Source organism: Myotis yumanensis, unplaced genomic scaffold (assembly GCF_028538775.1).
Source record: "Myotis yumanensis isolate MYYU_CA2020_CCGP unplaced genomic scaffold, mMyoYum1.0.hap1 SCAF_3, whole genome shotgun sequence".
NCBI lineage: Eukaryota > Metazoa > Chordata > Mammalia > Chiroptera > Vespertilionidae > Myotis > Myotis yumanensis.
The window spans coordinates 213193744-213220273 of NW_027223754.1; the positions used below are offsets into that span (position 1 = coordinate 213193744).

General features: G+C 67.8%; 1 protein-coding gene across 2 annotated transcripts in view; it reads right to left on the reverse strand.

The window, feature by feature from the left end:
• Positions 1-25226, reverse strand: part of WNT7B (Wnt family member 7B) — a 48447-nt gene extending 23221 nt beyond the window's left edge. The window contains exons 1-2 of one of the 2 annotated variants that reach the window (XM_070411296.1): positions 24745-25226; positions 2638-2864 (exon numbers count right to left, since the gene is read on the reverse strand). In XM_070411296.1, coding sequence (XP_070267397.1) covers positions 2638-2864; positions 24745-24815 — 298 coding nt within the window. In that variant the 5' untranslated portion in view covers positions 24816-25226. Of the gene's footprint in view, positions 1-2637; positions 2865-20689; positions 21029-24744 lie in introns of those variants that run through there. The other variant, XM_070411295.1, reaches the window with a different exon arrangement.
• Positions 25227-26530: the final 1304 nt, after the last annotated feature.

A 26530-nucleotide genomic window follows, 5' to 3' on the forward strand; every position in this document is an offset into this window, starting at 1 on the left:
GGGCAATAGGGAGCCACTGCAGGTTGTGGAGGAAGGGAGTCGCATGGCACGGCTGGGGCTGGGTGGGAGGCAGCTGTCTGGGGAGGGCCAGAGAGGCAGGCCCCGCAGTGGCCAGGGGACAGCAGGCAGAGGTGGACAGAGGAGTAACTAGGTTACTCCTGGGTAACCAGGACAAGGCCCCCTCGGGCCTTGCTGAGTCGCCTGGGTGGGCTGGGGGGGGGGGGCGGGGGGGGAAGGCTGGGGGGCGGGGGGGAAGGCTGGGCGTGGGGTGCGTAAGCAGCAGGAGGCTGAGCGTGCAGCCAGAGGCCCGTGGTCAGCTTGCTGCGCCGTCCACAGGGCACGCCACGGGGTGGCCCCGGGGAGCGCAGACTGGAGCGGGGCCCAGAAGGAGCGGAGACACAGAGGAAGCCAGCGAGGGGGCCCAGCCAAGGAAGAGGGGTCACTCAGCCACACAGAGGTCACCACGGCCTGGCCTCGAAGGGCGGAACAAGAGGAGGTGAGGAATGGGGACGGGGTGGGCAGCTCGGCCAAAGGTTTCCATCTGGAAGGCTCATCGAAGGGGGTCTCTGAGGCGGGCTCCCCAGAAGCAGAGCCCGAGACACCGGGCGCTGCGGGAGCTCAGGGTGTGAAGACACCGAGCAGCCCCCCTGGAGGCAGGGGGCGACCCTATCCCCCCTGCCCTGCTTCAGCCCGTCCTTGGCTGTGGCTGCCCCTCCTGCGGCCAGAGCTGCGGACCCTCCCAGACCCCCGCTGGGCCGAGGCCTGGGCTCTTAGAAGGACCAGGGAGCTGAGAGCCACGTCCTCAGGGCAGGTGGCCTGGGTGGGGACAGGTCACTGGTGCGGCCAACGCCACTCCGGCCACTTAGGCGGCCATAGGCGGCCGGCGTTTACTGAGGCACCGAGTGTGAATCCCCCGCCTGAGCCCGGCCCCAACCAAGGACAGGCTCAGCGGGGCCACGTCTCTCTCACCCCATCGGGTGACCCCAGCCCTCGGCCCGGCCACGGGACCACGCCCACCGCCCGCCTGCACAGCGAGGTACCGAGAGGCTCCAGAAAGGACGCGGGATCAGAACCCAGCTCCACGAGGCAAACCTGCAGCCGCGGGCGACCTCGCAGCTGCCCGGGGCCTCGGCGGCCTCGGCTGGGCCTCGGGGTGCTCGCAGCTGCCTCACAGCCCGGAGCTCCGGGTCAGGGCCAGGCAGGAGTGGGCACCTGGCCCTGCACTGGATGGGCGGGCAGCCCCCCCTCCCCTGCTGGCACCTGGAGGGAGGAGCTGCACTTGGGTGGTGGGGCCCCAGGGAGGGGCGGGCCGCCTTCCCGGCCGTGCCAGGTGCCACCCACAGGCTGCTCACCGCAAAGGGGCCCCTGGGGGCTCTTCCCTGCGCCACCCCAGCTCATGCCCGGCGTTCCAAGCCCTGCAGAGCTCTGGCCTGGCCCGGGTCCCAGCAGCTGTGGCGCTTGGCTCTCTGGGACCGGAAAGACACGCTGTGCCCACACGTTCCAGGGCCCACCTGTGCCCTCAGGCTGCGGTCTGAGAGCAAAGGCGCCCCTGCATGCCCGGCGCTGCACCCCAAGGTATCCCTCTCCCCACCTGACCCTCACGATGGCCGGGGGGCAGTGTGACGGCCCCCCCTCCCTCAGTCAGCAGCAGTTTATGGGGCACCGACTGTGTGCAGACGCGAGGAGAGGCCCCGGGCCCTGCAGAGGCCTGCTCTCATGGAGCGCATCTTACAAATGAGGAAACGGACACCTGAGCAGCCCTGAGTGGCAGGAGGTCACACGGCTGGATTCTAATCCAGGTCAGACCTGGAAGTCACACTTTCCCCTCTCAGCCCCTCTCTGGGCCTCGGTCTCCTTGCCTGTAAAATGGGCACGATGGAGCCTCAGGGCTGTGAGGACATGGAGACACGGCGTGAACTGTGCAGCGGCACCGCCAGCAGAGATCACGCCGCCCCTGCCTCCTGAGCTGCCCCTGCCCAGGGAAGTGGAGGACCACCTCTCCCCGCAACCCCCAAGTCCTGACTCCACATGCACACTCCTCCGTGTCCCCCACACCAGTCACACCCCAGCATCCCGCGCACGTGTGATCACGTGTGGTCACGTTTCCCTCTGCCTGGAATCCCTCCACTCTCGGGACCGTGGCACCACAGCTCCCGTGGGCTGGGCACCCTTCACACCAAGCCCCCGCAGCCCCACGTGGAATCCACAACTGTCACCCCATCTCCGGGAACGGCAGTGCAGACCGGGGGCTGGCGGGGAGGAGATGGAGGTCCTGGGCGCACACAGCCGCCCAGCAGCACGGCGCGCCTCCAACCACTGCCCCACACTGCCCGCCACCAGCCTGCCCAGCCCACAGCCCAGACCGAGGACCCTCATCCACTCCCGCGGGCTGGCTCCCGCAACGCCTCCCTCGTCCCAGATGCGGCAGGGTCCCTGGGGGCAGGCCCGGTCTGGGTCTCCCTGGGGTCCCGGTCCCACCCAGGCCAGGCATGGATGGAGAAGGGCCCGGGGAGATGCTGTGGCAGAGTCATTGGTCAGGGGGCGGGGTCCGGCCTGGCCTTCATGGGGGGGCAGGCGGCCTGGCCCCGGCACCGGAAGCCGGATGTCGGTGTCCCGCGAGCCGGGAGGTGCCCTTACCTACTCGGAGCTCCTGCCCGAAGACTGTCTTCTCCCCGAGGGCGGAGCAGTTCCAGCGCCCGAAGCGGAACTGGTACTGGCACTCGTTGATGCCCATCTGCGCCCCCTCCCCGATCACGATGATGGCATCGGGCCGGCTCTGGCAGATGGCGCGCTGCCGCGGGGCCAAACCGGGGATCTTGTTGCAGATGATGTTGGCTCCGAGGGCCACGACGGACGACAGCGCTCTGTGGGCGGGGAGAGGACAGGGTGAGGTGAGCCGGCGGCAGGGCCGTCCCCAGGGGCCCCGTTCCACTGACACGCACCCCTGCCCTCTCAACCTCCCAGTTGCAGGGACCAGCACGTGGCCGGACATGGAATCCCAAGCTCCAGGAGTCAAGAGGCCGCTCGGACACGCGGGCTTCGCGCCCATCCCCTTGGGTCTGCACACAGCTGCCCCCAGCAGCACACCCCAACTCCCGGCCTGGCCCCCGGGGTGCCTGGGCCAGGCAGGCTGCTGAGGGAGCCCCGGCTGGGAGCCAAGCCCACCACCTCCTGGCTCCAGCCGCAGGCCGTGCGTGACCTTGGGAAGGCGCTGTGCCTCTCTGAGCCTCAGTTTTCACATCCATGGAATGGGGGGTATAAAACACCTGTTCCCCGGTCACCACCTCCACCAGCCAGGCTCGGACAGCAGAAAGAGGGGAGGGCTGCTGCCATTACTCTCTCGTTTCTGGATGGCGGGGTGCCCTCAGAGAAGGAAACAGGCGCCGACATGAATTGAGCGCCTACTGTGTACTGGGCGGGGCAGCTTGTGCTCAGAACCCAGAGCAGTCCCCTGAGGGCGCCCCGGCAAATTCTCCCGGCATCCTCGGGGAGCTGGGCCGAGACAGGAGGGCACCTGTGAGGCTCAGGCTCCTGTCTCGAGCTGCTACCCGCGTGACTGTTTGTTTGATGCGTGAAAGTCACATCACATAAAGTTAAACATTTTAAAGTTCAGCACATTCACAGTGTTGTGCAACCACCATCTCTACGGAGCTCCCAGGCGCGGCCACCCCGCCCTCAGCCGGCACTCCCGTCCCCCCCTCCCAGCCTGACGCCAGGGACCTGCGCCCGTTCCCGCGGCTCTGCCCGAGCGGACGCCGCAGAGTGCGGCCCGAGTCTGGCTCCTTTCACGGAGCGTCACTGGGCGCTGTGTTCTCAAGGGCCGTGACCTGGTAGCAGGTGTCAGTGTCTCAAGCCTTTTTAAGGCGGAGTAACGTCCCACCGTCTGGAGAGACCACCTCCGTCCGCCCCGTTAGCACAGCTGGGCGCCCCACCTTCCCGGCTGGGACAGGGCTGCCGCGGACCTGAGGGCCCGGGTGTTTGTGTGAGTCCCTGTCTTCCGTTCCTCGGGGCTCATGCCCAGGAGTGGAATTGCTGGGCCGTCTGGGAGTTTGTTTAGCTTTTGGGGGAACCACCAGCTGTTGTCCACAGAGGCTGCGGCTGGAGGAGAAGGGACAGCTCGCTGGGAGGAGGGGCGTGGCTCGGCAGAAGTGCAGGCGACAGCTGGTTTCAGCGAAGGCCGAAGGATGGGAGCGGGAGAGCCCCGAGGGGCCCCCAAAGCGGATGCCCACGGCCCTGTCCTCTGCCACGGCCTGCGGCCCTTTCCTGGGAGAGCAGCCAGGCACCCACAGCCGCCTGGAAAGTCCCCGTGTGGCCCGAGCCCACAGCACGTGCTGGGACCCGGACGCCAGACCGACACCCAATCCCCACAGCCCGCCCGGCCCGCCCGCTAATCTGGCCCAGACCCCCCGGGTCTCCCACGGGCACAATGGGCAGCAGCGAGCGGAGGCTGGCGGGGAGGAAGCCTCTGGGCGGCGAGGCTGGGAGCGGCTGGAATCCGGGGAATTCGCCCAGAGTAACTGTAGATCCTCCGAAAACCGACCCTGGGAACTGAGACGGATGGGAACCCTGCCGGGCACCCGCCTCCAGGCCACAGGTCAGAGCCGCCTGGGATCCCGGTGCAAGCCCGCTGCCCGCTGCTCGCTCCGAGCGCCCCCGGCAGGCCAGGCTGCAGGACCCACCACGGGACAGGAACCCCTCCTGGGGCAGGCGCTGGGGCGGCCGGTCTCCTGGGGAGACTCCAGTGGGACTCAGGTGGATGTTGGGGGATGAAACAGATCATGGCAGCCCTGGTCTTCCGCCTCCAGGCAGCCCACCCTGCCCTGCTGCTGCCAATGCCCACATCAATCATGCTCTCCCGGCTCACAGCCCAGCCCCAGCGCCAGGCTCCGCTGCCTGGGATTGGGGGCTCCTGGGACCTGGCCCCGAGGACCCCACCCCCGATGCTGGCGCTGGCCCCCGGCCTGGGGTGCCGCTGCCGCTGCCGCTGCCTTTGTCTGTCTGGCAGATGCTCCTTCCCTTCCAGGCCCAAGCGCAAGCCCCACTGGTGCACACCCTCCGGCCCGGCACTGAGGACTCGCACAGGGGCACGCACCTCACCCCTGCCTCGCGGCCGGGCGCCCATGCCCAGCTTCCCCGCCGTGAGGGCTGCATCTGGGACCTCAGGGCTGCCCTGCGTCGCTGCCCACGAGTGTCTGTGAAACGGGTGGGTGAGTGAGCACATACTAAAGACTCCGTCTAAAAGAGCCGCTACAACTCAGGAACAAACAGTCCAGTTGGAAAACAGGCGAAGGACTGGAAGAGAATTTCTCCAAAAAGATGGCCAAGTGGCTAGCCGGCAGGCGGGAGGCCTGTAACATGGCTCCCGCTGGGAAAACGCCCGTCAGAGCTGCAGCCGGGACCACGTGGCACCCGCCGGCGTGGCCTCGCTAACGCCACGGAAAACCGCGTGCTGGTGCGGGTGTGGCGACCCCGGAACCTCGCGCTCGCTGGTGGGAGTGGAGATGGTGAGGCCCCGGCCCTCGATTCCACTCCTCAGGACGCAGCCACAAGGGCGGAAGGTTCCAACGAGACCGTGAGCACACACGTTCACAGCAGCCTTTCACAACAGACAAAGGCGGGACCCACCCACGTGTCCGTCATCATATGAATGAATAAACAGAATGTGGCCCTGGCCAGTATGGCTCAGTGGATAGAGCATCGGCCTGCAGACCGAAGGGCCCCGGGTTCGATTCCAGTCAAGAGCACGTACCTCGGTCGCAGACTCCACCCCGGCCCAGGCCCTGGTCAGGACACGTGCAGGAGGCGACCAATCAATGTGTCTCTCTCACATCGATGTCTCTCTCTGTCTTTCCCTCTCTCTCTCTAAAATCAATGGAAAAATATCCTCGGGTGAGGATAAAACCAACAAACAAACCGAATGTGGTCTGCATCGCCGTGGAATGGAACACTACTCGGCCATGAAAAGGAAGGAAGTGCCGACACAGCCATGCGGCTGCACCACGGGAACATCACCTCCGTGAAAGGAGCTGGACACGAAAGGCCACGTTCTGCAGCTCCGTTTGGGTGAGACGCCCGGCGAAGGTAAACCCACAGGCACAGAGGGGGATCCGTGGTTGCCAGGGGCGGGGAGGGGGAGAGGAGGCGAGGGGGGGGAGGGGAGCGCCCGCCCCATCTCATGGCATGGTTTCCACCTGGTGTCATGAGAGACGTTCTGGAACTAGACAGAGACACGGCTGCACAACATCGAGGATGCGCCGGTGCCACTGGGCAGTTCACTTTCACACTGTGAAAGGGGCCGATTGTATGTAACGTGTCTTTAACCACAATTTTAAAAAATTCCATCTGTACACGGGATTTCTACACCCGGCCGCAGTGGGATTGGGGGGAGGAGAGTAGAGGGGCCTTGCCCATGTGGTGCCCCACTTGTACCCACTGTATGCCTCCCCGGGGTATGGGGGGAGGCGATGGGGAGGGGGATGGGAGCCCCCAGTCACCCCCCAGCCAGTGCTAGATTACGTACGGGTGAAATATAGGCACCGCACCCGGCCGGCGTGGCTCAGTGGTTGAGCATCAACCTATGAACCAGGAGGTCACGGTTCAATTCCCGGTCAGGGCACATGTCCGGGTTTCGGGCTCCATCCCCAGTGTGGGGCCTGCAGCAGGCAGCCGATCCATGATTCTTTCTCATCATTGATGTTTCTATCTCTCTCCCTCTCCCTTCCTCTCTGAAATCAATAAAAATATATTAAATATATATACATATGTATATATACATACCGCACAAGAGTCACATGAATAATCAGATATGATTGGTAACTCAGAAATAACTTCAAATAGTCTTCCTTAGACTGTGGGGTTTCGTCCCCAACAATCTTAAATTCCCCTGCCCTGAGCCTCGGGCCTCTCCTGGCAGAGCCCTGCCATCCCCAAGTCACGGGGTGCCGCCTGGAGCTGGGAGAGGCCAGGGGACCCGCCGAGGCCACACAGCCAGGCATAGAGCCCGCTCCGCTTCCAGAAGTCAGGTGGACGCAGCACTGTGGCTCCAAGCACTGCACGTAGTAGGTGCCTTGCAGACATGAGAGGTCAGCCAGGAGTGGAAGCCACGCCCCCTTTCCATCTCAGGACAGCTGACACCCTCCCCGGCTGAAGCGCTCCGGTCACTCCTGAGTTCGCCCAGGGCTGTGGACACTGTCGTTGCCGGCGTCTGAGGTCGGAGCCGTTGCTGGCCGCCCCATCACCCTCCCCCACAGCCCCGCGTGCCCGCGGGCTGGCCACTGCCCTCGCAGGCAGGCCTGGCCCCGCCACACCCAGGACTTGCCCACACTCTTCCTTCCGCCTGGAAGGGAGGGGACTGCTGATAAGGGCCCGCTTGGCTGTCCTGAGGGAACCATTGGCGTGGGGTGGGGATAAAAATACATCACAGCCAGATAACTGGTTCCCCGAGGAGGCTGCGGAGGCAGGCGCACCGGGGTACCTGGCCTCTGGGTGAGGCGTGCTATGGCGCTCAGCACGCCGCCCACAAGGGGACTGGCTCTCACCCCAACGTGAGGAGGACCCTCTGGGCACCTCCCGCCCGCAGCTGCCGCTCAGGTGCCGGGAGAGGCTGGCAGGACAGCCCGAGTGGCCCGGGCACCCGGAGAGGCCAGGCAGGGGCTCCTGTTTCAGTCGCTGACTTTTTCCATGGAAAATTCTGCTCTGGGCTCATCCCCTGCACTGCTCAGGGGCCTCGGGACACGGGAGGGGACACGGCTGAGCTTCCGGAAACGTCCCTTGCCCCTGGCAGGGCCATTCGGAGGAGAGAGCGCGGAGAAGGGGTTCGGGGCCCGGCAGACAAGAAGTTCTGTCCCCTGGGGACTGGGGACAGGACTCCAGTCTCGGGCCAGAGGTGGTGAGGCCGGCAGAGGGCCTGGCACGGGGCGAGCAGGGCTTCGTGCGAGGAGGGGACAACCAGAGGGAAGACTGATCAGCCAGAGCATCCCCAGGGGATGAGGCGGGTCCAGTGGGGGAGGGGGAGGGAAGGTGGCCACGCCAGGCGACAGGAGTGGCCCACAGGGCGGTCTCCGCGGTGGCGGTGGCGTTAGCAGGCCAGCCTCCCCACCTGGCAGCCCCGGGGCCGCGTGAGAAGCGTGAGCGCCGGTGCCGGCCAGCGGGGCTGGGAACCTGGCTCTGCCCCTTCTTAGCTGTGAGGCCTCAGGCAAGTCTCTCAGCCTTTGTGCCTCAGTTTCCACTTCTGTGAAATGGGAGGAAAGGCGGGCCTGCTGCCTCACATTGCCGCTGGAGGACACGGTCCGAAGGACCAGCACTCCGTAGCTGGCCTGTGGCCAGAGCTCACCAGTGGGGGCCCCGCTCGCCCTCGGGGCCTGAGCCTGGGGGCCCGGTGCCAACTGTCATTCCTTGAGCCATTGTGGGGACCGGGAAGCAGGAGTGCCCATCGGGGGGATGACGCCTCCCCGGCAGCTCTGGAGCCAGCGGGGCCCACTTCACGCTGCACCCCACGCCTGGGCCAGCTCCCCACCCGCATCTCGCTGGCTGGAGTCCACACCCCAAGGACCTGAGTATGTCCCCAAAGCCACACTGCGTGTTCGGCACAAGCGGGAGCCGCCCTGCAGGGTCCGCCCCAGGAGAACGACAGATACACTGCGACACGTTCACACCGTGGTGACAGGTCCACAGGAGTGACATGTGTCCACGTGGGTGACCCTCCCAGACACACTGAACCTATGAAGCCAGACAGGACAGGCTGCAGACCGGGCCCAGCTCCCCTCGAGACAGAAGTCAGACTGGCGTCCCCGTGGGTGGGAGGCCCCCCTGGGAGGGGCCGGAGCCTGCTGAGTTCCGGAATGTTCTCTGTCCCCGCTGGTAATGGTCACACAGGTGCCCACAGAGGGAAGCAGGCACCCCCTGTCCTCTCGCGATCTCTGCACCCACCTCGTGTAGGTTGCACCTCAACAAGAAGGTCAAGGCTGCAACATGCGGGCACCAGCCGGCAGAGCGAGTCGGGGATGCAACGCCAAGGTTTCCTACAGAAAGACGCTTTCGAAATGCGACATGAACATAACAATCATTACCACGTGCCTGGCCGGTGTGTGCCTGGCCTACGGCTCCCCTGCAGGAGTGCAACCCGACCCAGGCTCTCAGACACCCCGGCTGGCCTGCTGGGGGCTGGCCGCCTGCCGCCCTCACCGCTGCCTGGACGCCCGCAGAAGTGGCCTGCCCGTCCCCCAGGCTCTCGGCTCTGTGAACCCTGAGTACAGGGGACAGGCCGCTCAGTGGCTCCCGGGCGAGGAGGAGGATGGAGACAGCAGAGCCTAGGGGCGGGGGGCCTTCACAGGTGGGGCTGACCTGCTGGCGTCCCCTGCCCCAAGGCCCTGGCAGCGCCTGGGAGGCGACAGCTCTGGGCTCCGGCTAAGACCACCCCTGCCAAGGCCCTGCTGGGGGGCTCCTCGGGCAGCACCCCCACCCCCGCTCCACCATCCTTGGGAAGAACATCCGTGCCTCGGCGCCGTCAGGGACCCTGAGGCCCAGAGCGGGGCCGGGACGGGGAGCCAGCATCTCAGCGGCATCCAGGATCCAGCCATTCTGTGCCCCATCTCTGCAGGGGGCACCCCGGCCTCATTCAGGAGGTCACCACCCTCCAAGCCTGTCCCAGCAGCCGGGAGTCTAACCTGAATCCCTCGTGCTGCTCAGCACTCAGCAGCTAGGACAGAGCTCTGGAGTCCGGGCCAAGAGGAGAGGCAAGCAGCCCTGGCCGGTGTGGCTCAGTGGGCAGCGCGCCAGCCCAGGCACTGGAGGGTCGAGGGTCTGATTCCCAGTCAAGGGCACGTAGCTGGGGTGCAGGCTGGTTCCCCAACCCTGTTGGGGTGGGTGTGGGAAACATCTCTTTCACATTGATGTTTCTCCCTCTCTCCCTCCCTCCCTCCCACTCACTCTCTCTAAACATCAATGGAAGAAATATCCTCCGGTGAGGATTGACAGCAACAACAACAACAACAAATAATAATAATAACAATAACAAGAGTCATACGAGTCCCTCACAATAGGAACCGCACGTCCCGAGCGGCCCAGCCACCTGCCAAGTAGCTCAGAAGGGAGCGGAGAGTGGGGGCTGGGACCACACCTCCTGCCCAGGCTGGTCAGCGCCTCGTCACCCCGTCCCTGACCTCAAAGATTGTCAAGGGGTGGGGGGCACTGGTCCATCTGGAGAGCCATGTCCCCCGCTGGTGCCTGGAAGCAGGGGCTGCACTCGGGGGCCAGCTGCATTGGGGGCCCTCCTGGGGCTCCTGGAGGAGGCCCCGCCTTGCACCCGGCTGGCAGAGTCCCTCGGGCCCGGGGCTGAGTAGTGGACGCTTCCTCCAAGGGCCGGCCCAGGGCGTGGGTCCCTCTCACCCCCACTGTGTGCTGTGCGGGGCACGGGTCCTCCTGGGAAAACGGAATGAACGGCGGACAGGCGGGCCTAGGAGCAGAACAAGGCGACACCTCAGCCCCATTTGCTGGGGGAGCCGCTGGGGACGCTCCCGGGGTCGCTCGGGGAGCAGAACGGCCAGCGAGGCCACCTCAGGGGGACGGGCTGGCGGGCAGGTGGCTGGGTGGCCCTCCGGCCGCCCCACTTTCACTGTGGTCAGTAAAAAGGCCGCTTTCATCCCCACTTCCCACGGGGTGGAAGGGACTCCGCTTCCAACTGCGGGAGGTGAGCAGGTGACGGGGTCATGGGGTCGGGCCGCCCCAGGTGCCCTTGGTGGGCACCAACCATTGAGCACTGGTCCCAGCACTGCCAGGGACGGGACAAGCTGTGCCATTCTGTATAGAAGCCAGAGGAGGAGGTGTCCCTGCCAGCCGGGACCTGACAGGAGCCTCCCAGGCCCGGAGCCATGGGATCCGCCCGCAGGGCTTAAATCCACGGGCACAGACGGGCCGCCCTGTCGCCAGGAGGCCGCAGAGCCGGCACCTCTACCACAGACAGCGGGGACAGAGCTGACGCGGGCGGCCCTCCTGGCCCCACACCCTCTGCCCTCTCTCTGGACTGAGCACCAGCTCCTGTGGCCCCCATTGCGGTGGGGGTGGGGTGGAGGGAGGTCCTGAGGCCAGGGCCAGGCAGCACCCCAAGGGAGAGGATGCACCCTCTGGGCCTCAACACCCCAGACCCTTCCCCTGGACTGGGAGGGGCCCCTGGGCACCTGTCCCCGTCCCTCCTCCCCATCCCCAGGGGCAGCCCACCAGCCCCCTGCCCTCTGGGCCGCACTGCCCACGCCCAGCCTGCCCTCCCCACCCAGCAGGACAGTGGCTGGGGCCATGGGGTCAGCCAGGCCGGCCGCAGCACACTCCTCATCGCTCCCGCCTGCCACAGCGCTGGGCAGCGGATCGCAGGGCCCCAGGCGGACTGACAGCTGACGTCCTCCCAGACCCCACTCTCCCGCAGGGACCCTCCTCGGAGGCCCCGGGGAGGAGGACCCTGTGCTGGACCCCTCGCGCTTCTCTGCGCACCACTGGGGCCAGGGCTGTCTACCCACCTGCTGTGGGCTCCCAGGTCAGGGATCCCCCCCATGGCCCAGCACCCAGCTGGGCTCGGAGCTGGCCTTGGACGTGAGCCCCACCCCAGCCCCAGCTAATGGTGAGAGGGGGGCACGCTGGCCAAGTTGGGGCCCAGGCCCAGCCTCCTTCCGGCCCCCACCCCTGGCGCCGGCCGCTCCTCCAGCCCACGCTCTGCCCCGGGAGCTGTGCAATCCTTCCTCCTGGGCATCCTCGGGCGAAATATTTGAGGAATGTTCTAATCATCCGCATCAGCCGGGGAGGCCAGCGGTCCACTCGTCCAGGAAGTGCTCGCAGTCCCGGAGGCGGCACCTGCCCGCCCCCGCGGCCACTTCCTGCCGCGCCCACAGGTGCGGGGCTGCCCAGCGCTTCCCGCAGGTGGGCCTGCCGGCCACGTGGGGAGGAGCATGTCTCCCAGGTCTGGGTTGTGCAGCAGACCCCCAGCCCGGTCACAGAGTCAGAGCCAGAGGAGGGGCGGGGTCCCCGCAGCCGCCTCTGCAGAATGAGCTGGAGAGAAGGGACAGAAGCGGTCGGAGCCGATGCGGCTGGTGCAAGGGCCCGGGCGCTCACGCCTGTCCCGTGTCTGGATCCCCAAGTGCACTCCTCTGCCGCCCCCGGGGGCTCGAGGCCCAGCTCTGTGGGGCGCGGGCGAGGGAACATCTCAGAGGTTGGGAAGGCCACACGAGGCCATTCCGAGCAAGTCTCGGTTTTCTCCTCTGATAACAGGGACCCATCAGCCCTCTGTAGGCAAATGGCGGCTCCCTTCACTGGCCTGGGCCCTGCAGGGGGTGGGGGTGGGGGGACGTGAGTACGGACGGCAGGCCTGCCCCGGCCACCAGCCTGTCCCCTCACCTGCCCAGACCCAGGCCTCGCTTTCGGGGGAGGAACAGGTCAGAAGGCGCACCGCGCTGGGGGGCATCCCCGCCGGTCTCACCTCCGCCCCCCGCGGCTCTTCAGAGGAGGAAACTGAGGCTGAGGGCACAGCCGGCCACGGGCACGGGGTGGCGGGCAGGGACGAGGGTGTCGCTAGAGGAGGCACAGAGAGGCCTGGAGGCAGGAAGAGGTGCCGCTGGGCCTCAGTTTCCCATCTGCATAGTGAGCGGCTGAGGCGGCCACCTAGGTACCGAGCTGTAGTCCACAGAGTCTGGCCTGGGGTCCTGCGTGCGAGTTCTGCTCTGCCGCTGACTCTCACCGGCCCCTCCGGGCCTCCGTTTGCCCATCTGTCCATGGGGAGAACCGCCGGGGCCGCAGGCAAGTCTCCTGCCCGCACGCTCCCTGGCGGCTTCGCCTGCCACAGCCTTTCCAGGCCACTGCCCTGGCTCAGCTCACCTCGCTGCCCGCAGTGTTCCCGGGGAAGAGAGCGGAGCGTCCGCCCTCCCCTCAGAGCTGGCACGCCTGGCCTGGCACCTGAGACTCCACCCTGGAGAGAACCAGGCAGGCTGGGCAGAAGCGGGCTGTGAGCAGGGGGCGCGGGTGGGCTGAGGCCGCTGGAGGGGGGCGAGGACCGCCAGGGGTCCTCCATCCACTCCAGGAGCAGCCCCCCCTCTGCTAAACCTGTGGAGTCAGAGCCTCACCCATCACTGTGACCCCAAGACACTGACCCTGACCTCAGAAACTTCCGGACCTCTGCTGGGCATCCGGGGCCCATCACGAATGCCCAGGTTCAGGCCACGTGGACCTACAACTCGCCCTGCGGAGCCAGCAAAGCTCCAGGCCCGGCTTCGCGCTCCCCAAAAAGCCCGCCTGCTTCTCGCTCCTGTGCCCCCTCCCAGCCCGGATGTGGCTCTACCGGCTCCCGCAGGGGCTGCTGAGGGCTGGGAGTCAGCGCCCCTGCCCGCAGGCCTGGCTGCTCTGCCTGACCGGGGCGGGGCCCTAGACCTCCCCCAGGCCTATGCCCGGCCTTTCTCCTCGTCCCCGGGCACAGAAGGGACACTGTGACCCCAGCCCTGGCCCTGGTGCCCGGACCTGTGGGACGTGAGGCGCCTTGCAGGCCTGGGTGACCAGGATGGACAGCCTGCAACCTCAGGACAGACTCTGGAGGACACGAAGGCGGGACAGGAGGGAAGACACCAGCAGGACCCTGGCCCACCGGCACCTCTCGGGCCGCCCAGGCCTTGCCACGCTGGCTGCTCGGGCCATGGTCTGAGGCGGGTTTGGGGGCCGGGCCCCTGCAGGCAGCGGATGGCGAGCAGTTACCTCCACATGGCCCGCAGGGTGGGCCATGAACTAGAGGGTCCCCCACCAGGCACAGATGAAGGCAGGGCTTGCATGGGCCACGCAGTGCTCAGAGCAGAGTATGAGCCCACCCCCTGCCCCCGCCACAGGCCTGCACCCCCCAATCCCCCTCAGCGCTTTGGGCTTTTCCTTCTGAGAATTTCTGAGCCCCCAGGGCCTCCCCAGCCAACCATGTTATCTTGGATGCCTTGCGGGGCAGGGCGCTCACCACCTCAGGGGCAGCCTGCTCCACCCTGGGCACTGGGTGTGACCACCTGAACCAGGTGGTGAGCGCTTAATGAGGCAGCACCTTCGGAACACCCCCTCCCCCCCCCCCCCGCCCCAGCCCCCCGTTGGAGGCGAGGTGCAGTGTCTGGTCCAAGGCCACACAACCACCTGGCAGGGGTTCGGCATCACGGCCAAGGGCAGGACAGCCCTGGGCCTTCCCAGCTTCCTGCTTCCTCAGCGCTCATTCTCCCAGCGCTGGCAGCCCTCCCGCCCCTCCCCCTGCAGGAATCTCCGCCCTGGAAGGAAGGCAGGGAGGCGAGCCAGGGGTCGCTCTGGGCTCCCACTCAGCCTTGGCGGCAAACCCTGGCTCGCAGCACCTCTCTGGGAGGGGCCGGGAACCACCCCGTGGGGGCCGCACCCTGGGGGCAGGGAGCCCCCTGCAAGGCCCTCGCCTGGGGCAGAAGCTAGACAATGAGGAGGACTTCCCAGCAGTCACCACACCTGCCCCCTGCCTGGCTCCCGGAGCTGCTGGGAAGGAAAAAGGAAGCAAGTGTCCACCCTGCATGCCTCAGGGCTGTCGCCTGGAGTGAGGCCTCACTCATCAGCGCTGGCAGGGGAGGGGGGGGGGGTCAGAGAGATCTCACAGCCCTCAGCCCAGCCCCCTCCCTCTGAGCCCCGCCCAGGAACAGCCCCTCCCCGGTCCCCAGGATAAAGCTGCCCATCGTGCCCTGATCAAAAGCTTCCCTCCCTCGGCCCCCAGGCCCAGAGCACCTGCCCCCCTCCACCCCGCCCTCACCTCCCACCGCCCACCCCACTCTAACTGGCTGCGACCCAGCCCCGCCACCCAGCCCTCTGCCAGGAATGCCATCCTTCTTTCCAGCACTTTCTTTTTTTTTTTTTTTAATATATTTTTATTGATGTCAGAGAGGAAGGGAGAGGGAGAGAGAGAGAAACATCCACGATGAGAGAGAATCATGGATCGGCTGCCTCCTGCACGTGCCACACGGGGGATGTAGCCCACAACCCGGGCCTGTGCCCTGACCGGGAATCGAACCGTGACCTCCTGGTTCATAGGTGGACGCTCAACCCCTGAGCCACGCGACCGGGCCAGCACATTCTTTAGGAGCAGGTCAGAGGTCACCTTCCAGGACAGGGTGAGGGGCCCCTGCTGTGGGAAGGAAGGCGAGGCTGCCCACTTCCACCTGCGAGCTCTGCCCATGGTTCACCTGGCACAGGGGCTGCTGCGAGGCCGCTCCCGGGCCCAGCCTCCCGCAGTGGAGTACAGAGCCAGTCCGCAGTCGGCCCGGGGCCGGGCAGGTAGCTGCGCCGGAGGATCCCACTCAGAGGGGCCTTGAATGTTTTACCATCCGGACAGCATGAGCCCGTCTCAGCTCCGACCTGGGCGCCCGGCGGTACAGGGTCTGCTCCGGGAGGTGAGCTGAGCCGCTGCCACCCTTCCGGGCCCTTCCCTCCCGGCAGAGCAGGACCTTCAGTGCAAGGAGCACCTCTGACCTGGAGGCGGAGCAGGCGGGGAGCGGGGACAGCAGGGACAGCAGTGCATTGTGGGGGGCGGGTCCGGAAAGTGAGGGCCCACGGGTGTCATGGGGACGGGAGCCCGGGCAGGCTAAGGGCTCTTCCAGACCAGCTGATGCCCGGAGCTGCTTGCTGGGCGGGCGGCGGGCAGGCTCAGGGTTCCCTCCTCCTGTTCCCTCCTGTGGCCACTGCCCAGTGACAGCGTCTGCCCCTCACAGCCCAGACAGCCCTTCCCGGCGCCCAAGGCCTCAGCGGCCACCTGCCCTGTGCTGGGCTCTGCACCTGAGGCTACCGGGCCCGCCTCGGGCTCAGCAACCTTCCCCGTGGAGCAGACCCAGCACCTGCTTGGCTGCTGGCGCCGAGGCCCAGTGAGGAAGGGCTGTCTTCCAGGCCTCGCTCCTGCGTCACTTGCATGCCTCCAGGGCCAGAGAGCTCACCACCTCTATTCCAACAGCTGGGCTGGCTGGAGCCTCAGGCCCCCGCTGAGGGGTGAGGACGCCCTGGTCGGGGGCAGGACTGGGAGGGGGCCTACGCCAGGAGCAGTTCTGTGATGGAGACAGGGGAGATAGAGAAAGGGAAGAGGGAGCGCACCTGTGCCCACCCCCACCCCGCCGGCCAGCCCAAGGGGAGGCCCCAGCCCCGCGCCAGGGAAGGAGGACAAACGGTGGTTTTGTCCTTGGCCAGCGGGCGGCCTGCACCACACAATGACCCTTTCATCAGGCTGAGGGAGCCCTGGGCCGGGGTTTCATCTGACAAGGGAGGGCGCCCAGCCTGTCCCCTTGCTGGGGGGGGTGGGGGTGAGCCCTATGCAAGCTGGACCCAGGGCCATGAAGAACGGAGGCCTCCAGGGAGCCAGCCGAAGCCCCTCCGACTCCCCCGGGAGAGAGGCAGAGCGCTGAGGGCCGGGCCACAGGCAGCACCCAGAGGGCTCGCTCTGGGCCCCCCCAATCCTGAGCTGACGGAAGGTCTGAGTCCCACGGCCAAGACCTCCATCTCCTCCCCTCCCCTCCCCTGCCCTGCCACACCCTCTACCCAGAGCATCGGCCCAGACCCCCAGCTGGGGCTCTGGGCTCCCCACAGGCTGCATGAGGCTCTGGGACAGGGTGGGGTGGAGGGGGCGGGTGGGACTTGCTGGCCTATATCCCCGTGCCCCCAGGGGAGCTCAAGGCAGAGACAATGTGCCCACAGGGCCCCACACAACACCTCCCTCCATGGTGACCTCCTCCGCCAGCACCTCCACTGACTGCCAGACCTCCCCTGAGGCCCCAAACCCGGGCTCCTCTCTCGGTTGGACCCCCCCATAGGGGACATTTCCTCAAAGGCTGCTCCCCTGGGCTCTGCGTGACCCCGGGAGAAGGCCTCTCTGCTGGACTCCGGCACACAGTCTGACTCCCTCCGCAAGATGCTGCGAGGCGCTCTCAAGACAGTAAGTATTGTTGTTTCTTCCAAGGTTCTCTCTCATGGTCCTGTTTAGTCTGGGCAGCTCCTGCGCATCCTTCCAATCTCAGTCTTGGTGTCACCTCCTCCAGGAAGCCCTCTGAGATACCCTTGAGAGTTCATCACTCTCCTCTGAACAAACACACTCCTAAGAGCTGGGAATGAGCCCACCTCCTGAGCGCTCACTGTACACGCAGGAGCCCTGAGCACATCCCTGCATTGGCTTGCTGGGTTCTCACACCCATTCTAGGAGGTTGAGTCCCCGTGGTCCCCTCTGTATAGAGGACACAGCCGAGGCTCCAGGACACCCAGGCAGTACGTGGAGGAATGGGGATGGGATCTGGGTTGCCACCTGGCCCCTGGGCCTCGTAAGGATTCACGGGAAACCTGACTAGAAAAGGGGCCACTCTCCTGCGGCCTCAGCACAGCTCAGAGCATCCCCCCCCCCCCCAGTGCACCCTCCCCACACAGAGAGGTCAGAGGGAGTCCCCTCCAGAGCACACTGCACCCCCCTAACGAGCGCTTGGTGAGTCTCACATGTCAGTCACTTCCTGGGGTTCTCTCTGGTTTGTACACCTGAGCCGGGGTCCCCGGGGTGCTAAGATTGTGGCAGTCCCCTGGCTCTAACCCCTGCGTGCACACCCACCCTCTCCAGCGCTGCGCACGCTTTCAGACCCTCGGTGGGCCGGACCTGAGTGTGCGAAGGAAGGCTCTCCCTCCCGAGTGACCGACAAGGAGACCGCGGCCCAGAGAGGCCGTGCGCCTGGCCAGGGCCACACAGCACAGCTCCTCCCGTCCCTCCTGTTGACCAGCCGACGGCAGGGAGCTGCTCCTCCCAGGGCGACCTGTCCACACCTCAGCGGTGGCCCCCATTCTGCCCCCACGTGGGCTGTGATGCCACGGAGGGGCCCTGATTCACCCCCCGCCCAGGGTCATGCCCACAGGGCTTCTGGGGCTGCGGTGGACACCACCACCAAAGCCACGGCGGCGGAGCCAGGAAGAGGCCAGCCTGGGCTGGGCCGTGGCGAGAGCCCCCACCCCCCACAGCCAGGTGGTCGGTGAGTAACCGCCCTGTCACCCGTGACTCACTCCGCTCCCCGGAGCAGGCGGTCACCGAGAGGCTGCTACCGGAAGACCTGGGGGGTCACTGCAGCCAACCCCCACAGCTGGGAGCGGGCGGCCCGGGCCGGAAGGACCTGCCCAGCACAGAAAGTCAGCTTGGTCCTGGCCTCAGGCCTCCACCAGGCCCCCATACCAGCTGACCTGGCACCGCAGCATCCTCTTGGCCTGCGGCCCCCCACCTGCCCTCCCCTGGCCCTCGCTGACCCGCCAGCCGGGAGCTTCTGCTCTGCCCAGAGAGGAGGGCGGGGTTGGCCAGAGCACCCCCGCCCCAAGCGCCTCTGGCCCAGCTCAGCACCAGGCCTGGGGGGAGGGCGGTCAGGCCCTTCCAGGCCAGCACACCCGTCGGACCCGATCAGCGCAGGGGCCCAGGCGTGCATCTGGGATTCGCTGTGCACGACCACAGGCCAGGACAGGGAGCTGGGAGAGCAGCCAGAGGAAGGGCAGGATCAGCTGTCCGCCGGCGTGCGACCCCAGCCACGGGATGCCTTCTGGAAAGTTCTCTGGAGAAGAAAGAAGCCTCTGCCCAAGGCTCCTCCTGCCCTGGGCATCCTCAGATCCCGCAGGGCCCAGCTCCCCAAGCTTCCCTTGACCCGCAGGCATCAGCTCAGCCTCCCATCGCTCACCACCCGCACTCCATTCCCGTCGCTGGGCCCTGCTCCCACCCATGGCATCACCGCATAAACCAGGCTGTGCCCACCCAAACCGGGCAGGGATGCCCGGAGATGCTCCAGCCGCCCCCCCCTCCTGGGAACATCTTGAGCTCCTCTCTGCCCAGGAAAGGCCGTCTCAGCACTTTCTCCCCCGGGGCTGGGACTGCAGCTCCCGCTGGGCTGGCCGCTGAAGGCAGGGCAGGGGCAGTGCCCACTCCAGACCCCAGCGGTGGCCCAGGAACACTTGGGAAAGCGGTCGCTGTAGGAGAATTCTGCCAACCAAGCTGGCAGCGCACACCGTGGCCACTGCAGACCCGGATTTGGGGGCCAAACCCCAAGGAAAGCCCGGGGTCTGCGGAGGTAAACCGGCATCACCTGCCCCACAGCCCGCAGCTGCTGCGGGCCCCGCCCCCACCGGCTCCTTCTCTCGGAACCTCACTGCAAACCAGCCCAGGAGTCCGGGTCCCCACCCTGCACACCTCCCGTCACCCCACCTCAGCCAGCTGGCTCCAGAGCGCAGCTGCGGGTGCAGATGTGAGGCTGGGTGCCGGGTTCTGGGGGGCGAGGCTGCTGACCGCCACCTCCGACCTCGGGGACCCCGGGGCTGGGAGCCCAGGCCGCTGGGCTGATCCATGTCCTGGGAGCCGCGCCAGCAGCAGGGCTCTTCCCGAGCCCGAGTCCCCACCGCTCAGGCGGTCCCCACCCGCCCCGCGCCGCCCGGGGCAGCCCGCTCCCCCCGCCCCAGGCGATGCCTCCGCAGCCGGCTGCTCGCCGGCCTGGAGCGCTCCGCGCCCGGACCTTGTAATTATGTCCCACAGCCCGGCAAACCGCGGGCCTCGCAGCATCTGGCTGTGGTTGCGAACTTTTGTTTCAAGATGCGCGACTATTTATAGAAGGAAAACTGGTAGGATAGTAATTTCCTAGGAGCTGGAGGAGGAATTGGCTGCGTCGCTATTAAAAGGGGGTGGGGGCGCGGCCATTTATTAGAGCTGCGGCCGCGTGGGGGGAGGGGAGGCGCAGGAGCGGGAAGGCCGCGGTAGGCGACCCCGGACGTGGCCCGCGTGTAAAGGAGGGGGCGGGGGAGGGGAGGGGAGGGAGGGAGGCCGGGCGGGAGGGAGAGCTGGCTCTGAGGTTTAATCAGTAGCATCCAGCTTAAATTCCCCCAAACGGCGGTTCCATAAATCAAACTTCTTTTTAAATCGGAGGCCAGAGCATATGCGTCCCATTAGGAACCCAGCGAAGCCACCGCTGCGCCAACGTGCCCCTCGGCTCCCTGGGCCGGGCCGGGCCCTGCCTAGAGCTGCCCGGAGCCGGGCGATCGCTGGCCCGGCCGATGCACACGCGCGCGCGCCCACGCTCCGTGCCGCTGCCCGCTGCCCGGCCGGGACCCGGGGCACACCCCGGTGAGAGCCGCGCGTGCGCGCACTCTGCCCCCCCTCACCCCCAGGTGAGGAGCGGGCCGGGCCGGGCCAGGCGGAAGGCGCGAGAAGCCGCAGACTCCAGGGCAACTTGGATGCTCTCTGCCTGGAGGGGAGCGGCGTGCACGTGTGCGCCCATGTTCCGCGGGGGCGGGGGCCTGCGTGGGACCCTCTCAAATGTGGCACCACAGTGTGGGCCGCGTGGGCTTATATGGGGAGGGGACAGCGCTGGTCCAGGACTCGGCTGGGGCGCGCAGGGCATCTCCGCCCCGCCCCAGAGCCCTCCGGCCTTCGCGCCCGATGCCTGCAGCCTGACCTTGGGGGGTAATCCCCTCTGGGAAGCTGCCTTTGCTCGAACCCAAACCACCCCGTCTCCGCCAAAGCCCCCCGCCCCGCCCCGCCCTCCACCTCGGGGGCTTAGGCGGCCAGGCGACCCAATGCCCCCCGGCTTTTGCGCGCGCTGGACACCGGCGCCCCGCCCAGGACCTCCCAGCCTCGTTCCCTCCCGGGGCTCCCGCAGTCCAGGCTGGGCCCCCGCCCGCCCGCCGCCCGCGCACTCACAGGTAGCTGCCGCTGGACAGGAGGAGGAAGATCTGCGGGCAGTAGACGGAGAGCAGCGCGCTGCGTGGCGACAGCAGCCGCATGGTGGGCCGGCGCTCCCGGCGGGCTGGGCAGGCCCCGCGGGCAGGGCGCCTGGGCCAGCGGAGGCCGGGGTCTCCAGGGCCCTCCCCGAGGAAGGGCGGCGGCGGCGGGCGCTAGGGACCCTGGCGTGCGGGTCCCGGCGCAGTGGTCGCCGGTGCCCCGCCGCCAGGGCTGCGCATCGCTCTGGGGCTGGAGCGCGGGGAGGGGGTGGGGCCGGCAAGGGACACCGGGGAGCCTCAGCCGCCGAGACTGGACCTCCGTCCGTGGATCGGTCGGAACCGGCTCTGTCACTCGCTCTGCCTCACGTCTCCAAGTCCCCGAGGCACGCAGCTGCCATTGGCCGGGCTGCCCCTACATCCGCCTCCTCCGCGGGCGGGTGTTTTAAAGGGGAGGCTGACCCGAGCGCGGCGGGAGCCGCCCCCAGGGCTTGCCCAAACCGCCTTGGCTGGGACCCCTTCCCCGCAACTGGGGCGAGCCACACGGCTCTGGCTGCGCCGGAGGGTGCACCTGGGGGGGCGCGCCGCGGGGTGACCGCGCGGGGGCGTTCGCTCCTCCGGGGCTGCGCTGGGCAGTGTGTGCTGTGCATGTGCCTGCCTGTGCCTGTGCGCCCGCAGGGGCGTGGGCGCGTCCGGGAGGGCGCAGGTGTGTGCACACAGATGCACTGTGTGTGCTGCGCCTCTGCCTGCGCGCCCTTCACTTTGGTGAGCCTGGCTGTGGGTCGCGGGCCCTCACTGCTCTGGCCAACCAGGCCCAACCTGGCAGGGCTCACCTGTGCACATGCGCACTGGTGTCTGCAGGGCCGGCCTCTGCGTCTCTTGGGAGAGGCTGACAGTGGGAACGCACCCCCAACAGGTGCTCAGAGCCCCCAGCTAGGGCTCCCCCTCACTCCTTTTGCTGTCTCTTGAGGGGCCGATTGCAGCAAGAGTGGGACACACTTTCCTGAACAATCCTTCTTCCAGTGATATTTTTTTTAAGCCCAGAAACACGGGTTGAGTTCCACCTGCTATTGTCTGTGGAGCATGGCTACACCTCAGTGTTTCTATAGATGCAGTGTAGCCCCTCTAAGCTGGGGCAAAGGCACAAAGCAGGCAAGGTGACACGTAAACAGAGGCCTCAGCAACATGGCGGGGGTGGGGGGGGTGGATTTGGGAGATCCAGTCCTGCCCTCGGTCGCCGCCTCCGTCTCTCCCTCTGCGGACGCACCCAGCACCAGGAGGGGGGTGGCCTCTCCTCTCCCTTCTTCCAGGTCCAGGGCTCTCAGGCCCCTTTGCCTCTCCGGCCCCAAGGCCAGGGGGCAGGCCTGGAGCAGGGCTGGCCTTGGGACTTCATGACCCTGGTTCCCGGGGACAGAGGGGACCCAGACTACAGCGGGTCCTCCGGGCCCTGGCTTGGCCTCTTCGGGGCTGGGGCTCGAGGCTGCTCAGTGCCCAGCTGAGAAACGGTGACTCCCCAAAGCCCATTGCTTTAGAATTGTGCAAATCCAAGGCACAGCTGGCCTTGGGACCCCAATCCCAAGGGATTGAGGCCTAGTTCTCCATCCCTGCTGGTCTGGGAGTCCTCCCAGGGGCTGAGACCCGCGCTGGCTGAGGGCCATGGGGGGGGGGGGGGGGGTGTGCTGGTGTGCACAGTTGTGGGCAGGCAGGCTGTGATCACGGAATATCCCAACACATACCACCTCTCACATGGGGCCCACACTCCGGTTCTGAGGCCCCAGATGTGTGTGGAGGCACCCCAGGGGCCTGCAGCGGCTCTGAGATCTCGGGCATTAACAATAAGAAATGCTGGGCCGGTGTGAGGGGACACCCCCCAATCCCACACAAAGGGCCCCAGGACTAACCTTCACAGCACCCAGGAAAGGAGGCGCTACTGTCACCCCATTTTTAAGATGAGGGCAGGTGGGCTGGGCAGTTAACGAGCTCAGCCAAGGCCACTGGATGAGGGGTGTAGGGGGCACTGCCCACCCAAACCTCCACCTCAGTGCACAGGGCTCCCAGGTCATTTAACCCTGAGGTGACAGGGGTCCTCCTCCTCCCCCTCTTTCCTCTCCCCTCCCCCCCAAGATCAAGGAGGGGAGGGGAGCTGGTGTCAGGGGCTGAGGCCCCCTTGGACCCTTAGTGGATCCCACAGTGTCTCTGGGTCCCGCTGCTCTCCAGGAAGGAGAGTGTGTGCTTTGGGGGGCACACGGGGGGGGGGGGGGAGGATGTTCCACTCCAGGTTCCTTGATGGGAGCAGAGGGCAGGGCCTGAGCCCCGGCCGCTCTCTCTGGACCCGCTCTCTCTGCACGCCCAGCGGCTGTCGCGTGCCTGGGTGCACAGGCCGGGTCTCCCAGGCCCGCTCTCCCTACCCCCGCACTGGCCACCACCCAGGTCAGATGCAGGGGGGCCAGGAGGCTCACGGCATGGGGGGGGCAGGAGGCTCATGGTGGGGCAGGAGGTGGGGGGACAGCCCTGGGAACCCAGGCTGGGCACTGAGAGTGGGGGCGGGGTGCACAGAGCCCTCCCTGGGAGCGGTTCTCAGGGCTCCCGTGGGGGAATGGGTGCTGGAAAGGGCGCTCCGCGGAGGCCAGAGCCAGCTCCCATCCCAGCCGGGTCCCTTACTCTCCTGGGCAAGTGGCTTGGCTTCCTCGCTGGGTGTCCTCGTCCTTAAAAACAGAAGGAGTCAGGGCACTGACCTCCGGGGAGGGCACCCTGGAGCTGCGCAGCGGGCTGCAGGGGGCCTCATTAGGGTGCCCATTCCTTTGGGGGGCACAAGAAGAGTAACTGCAGGGGCTGCTGGAGTCCAGAAAACGGTCTCCCTCCTCCCCCCGCAACCCTCCAGCAGGCTCCCTGCGCGAACCTGCACCTCCATAAACAAACAGCCCGGACAGAGCCTCCACGAAGACCCGGGAACAACACGCGGCCAGGCGAGGCCGGGCCAGGGCTTCCCTCCTGCCCTCACCCGCCTCAGTTTCTCCAGCTGTGAGACGCCGGAGGGGGCCGTGGACCGAGGGGAAGCCGCGTCTCCGCCGGCACCTGGCTGGGCGCTCCCTCCGGCTGCTCGCGGACTTTGCCCACCGCCGGGACCCGCCTGCCTCCGGTTGCCCGAGGCGCACAGTAGGCGCGCTGGGAGCGGCGGGGTGCGGGGCCGTGGGCGCCCGGGCGAGCGCACCGCTCCCCCCCGCCCCCCCTTCGAGCGAGGCCGAGACAGATTCTGTCTAAAGGAGATCGCGGCTCAACAGGTAAGGACTCGGCTGGGTTCAGGAATGTGGAAATACGACTCGGAGCAGCTACTGCTGCGAGCGCGGCCCGCCGGGCGCCCGCCCGCCCGCCCGCCGGGCCGCTCGAGGGGGAGCGCGGCGAGAGGGGGCCGGGCCGAGGGCCCCGGCAGGGCGGGGGCGCGGAGCCCGGGCCGAGCCCGAGGCGGCCCCGGCGGCCCATCCCGAGCCAGCCGGACGAGTTGTCAAGGTAATTTCAACACGTCCGGGTGATGGATAGAGACGAAGGGCCGTGGCGGGTGCACCGGCCTGCGCGCTCGCGGGCGGGGTGCGCGCCCCCCGCGCGCTGGGGCCTCCCGAACCGCCCGACGCCCCCCCCCCCCCCGCCGCCCCGGCGCGCCCTCGGGGCGGCGAGCGCTCGGCCCGGGCTCAGCGCCCAGCGCAGCCCGGGGGAGGGAAGGCGCGTCCCACCCCCGGGGCCTGGAGCCCAAACAGGTGAAAATACGCGCCGGGCACGCTCGCCGCTACCCGCCAGCCTGCCCGCGGCCGCCGAGCGCCTGCTCCTCCCGCAGCCCCCGGCTGGGCGCCCTCGGAGGACCCGCCGCTCAGGGGTTCGGCGACGTCCCGTCTCGGCTTCGGCGAGGAGCCAGCACCCAGGCCAGCCGGGATCCCGGAGAGCCGCCCAGGCCCCCGCCGGTCCCGACGTTCCCGCGGGAGACCCTGGAGGCGGCTCCTCGGCTGCCCGACCCCCGGCCGCGGCCCGGCCCACGGCGTTACTCACCCGAGCTTCACGTAGAGGACGCCAAAGCAGAGAAACACGTAAAAAATCCACTTGCGGAAGTTTCTGTGCATGATCCAGGGCGGGGGGCTGCGCCATAGACAGCGGCGGCGGAGGGGACGCGGCGGGCGGGGCGGGCGGGGCGGGGGCTGGCGGACCGCGCTCAGCCGGCGCTGCGGCTCCGGCGGCGGGCGAGGCGCGGGCACCGGGCGCGCGCTGCCACCATGGTGAGCCGGGGCGCCGCCGCCGCCGGGGCCGGGGAGTGACCGAGGCTCGGGGCGCAACCTCGCCGCCCGACTGAGCGACCGCGGAGCCCCACGAGCGCCGGCGGGGACCCGGGCCCGGGCCCGAGCGCGGCGGCTGGGCGGGCGCTGCCTGTCCTGGGCGCAGCCGCCTGGGGCCGTGCGCGCCTCGCCGAGCGCCTCGGCGGCCAATGTGTCCGCACTTGTCGGCCTCCCCAGGTGACTCGCGGCCCCGGCAAACGAGCTGCGAGGGAGCGAGCGCGCCCCAGGTAGGAGGACCCGCCTCCCGCCCGCCCTCCTCGCTCGCGGCGCGCTCTCTCTCCCTCACTCTCCGTCTCTCCCCTCCCTTTTCTCCTCCCTCCCCCGTGACACACAGACGCATCCACCCCCCCACCCCCCCACCCCCTCCCCAGGCCGGCTCCCTCCCGACTGTCCTCCTGGGACGGGGCTGGGGGAGGGAGGTTGGGTGCGTGGGGGTGGGGGGCGCGGGGGAGGGCGCGGCTCGGAAGAGACACCTGCGCTGGGGCTGGCCGGCCTCTGCGCCCGCGGGTGGGGGTGGGGCGGGGGCCGGGAATGGACAGTACAGATCGTGGCGGCCACTCAGCCTCCAGTTTCTGGTGGGGGAGGGAGAGACCCCCCAGCCACACCTTGGTCCTGGCGCTCCCCCGCCCCCAGCACGGGGTCCTCGGGGCCACACCCTTCGCCCGCAGCGCGGCCTCCCCGCAGACCGGGGTCCCAGCTCCCCCTCCAGCACCTGTCAGCACTGCTACCTCCCGGCGGGGACGGGAAGGGACGGCCGGGCGGCCAGATGCAGGGAGAGGCTCAGATGACCTGCGGGAGCCCTTGTACTAAGTAGTCCGTGATAGAGACGATTGGAGGACAGGGGGGCACTTCCCAGACTTTGAGGGGAGCTCCAGCCTTCCGGGGTCCCTGCCTCCCCTCCCCAGCCCCTGGCCCCTGTCGTCTTTGGGGTCCCCTGTGCTGGGCTGGAGAGCGGGAGGTCAGACCGGCCGGGGCCTCACACACCTGGAGCGGCCTGGCTGGGCCCAGGCTGGAGTGAGTGGGCGCCAGGGCCCGCAGGCCCAGCTTAGCTGAAGCCCTGGCTGTTGGGGGCGTGGGGGTGGCAGGGACAGCGACCAGGTGCCTAACCTGGGGCCTGGCTGGGCCCCTCTCCTGCTCCCGGGCGAGTGGATGGAGCTGGGGAGAGCTCAGTCTCCCAGGACCAACTGGGACCCAGACTCACCAGCGTGGGAGTATTGGGGGGGGGGGGGCTGCAGTCACCCTTGGTCCCACCCAGCCAAGCTCAGGCAGGGACCTGGAGCTCAGAGCCGCCCTCCCCCGCCCCCTGCAGTCCCCGTCGACCCCAGGCCCCTGATCCCCTCTTAATCCTTCAAATCCCCTGAACCTTTGCCATGACCCGGGCGCGGCTGTCCCGGCCCCTCGATCAGAGGGGGGCCTGCAGCTGTGCAGAGCCGGGAGGACGCGGTGTTCCCAGACACATGGAGTTGGAGACCATCACAGGCAGGGAAACTGAGGCACAGAAATAC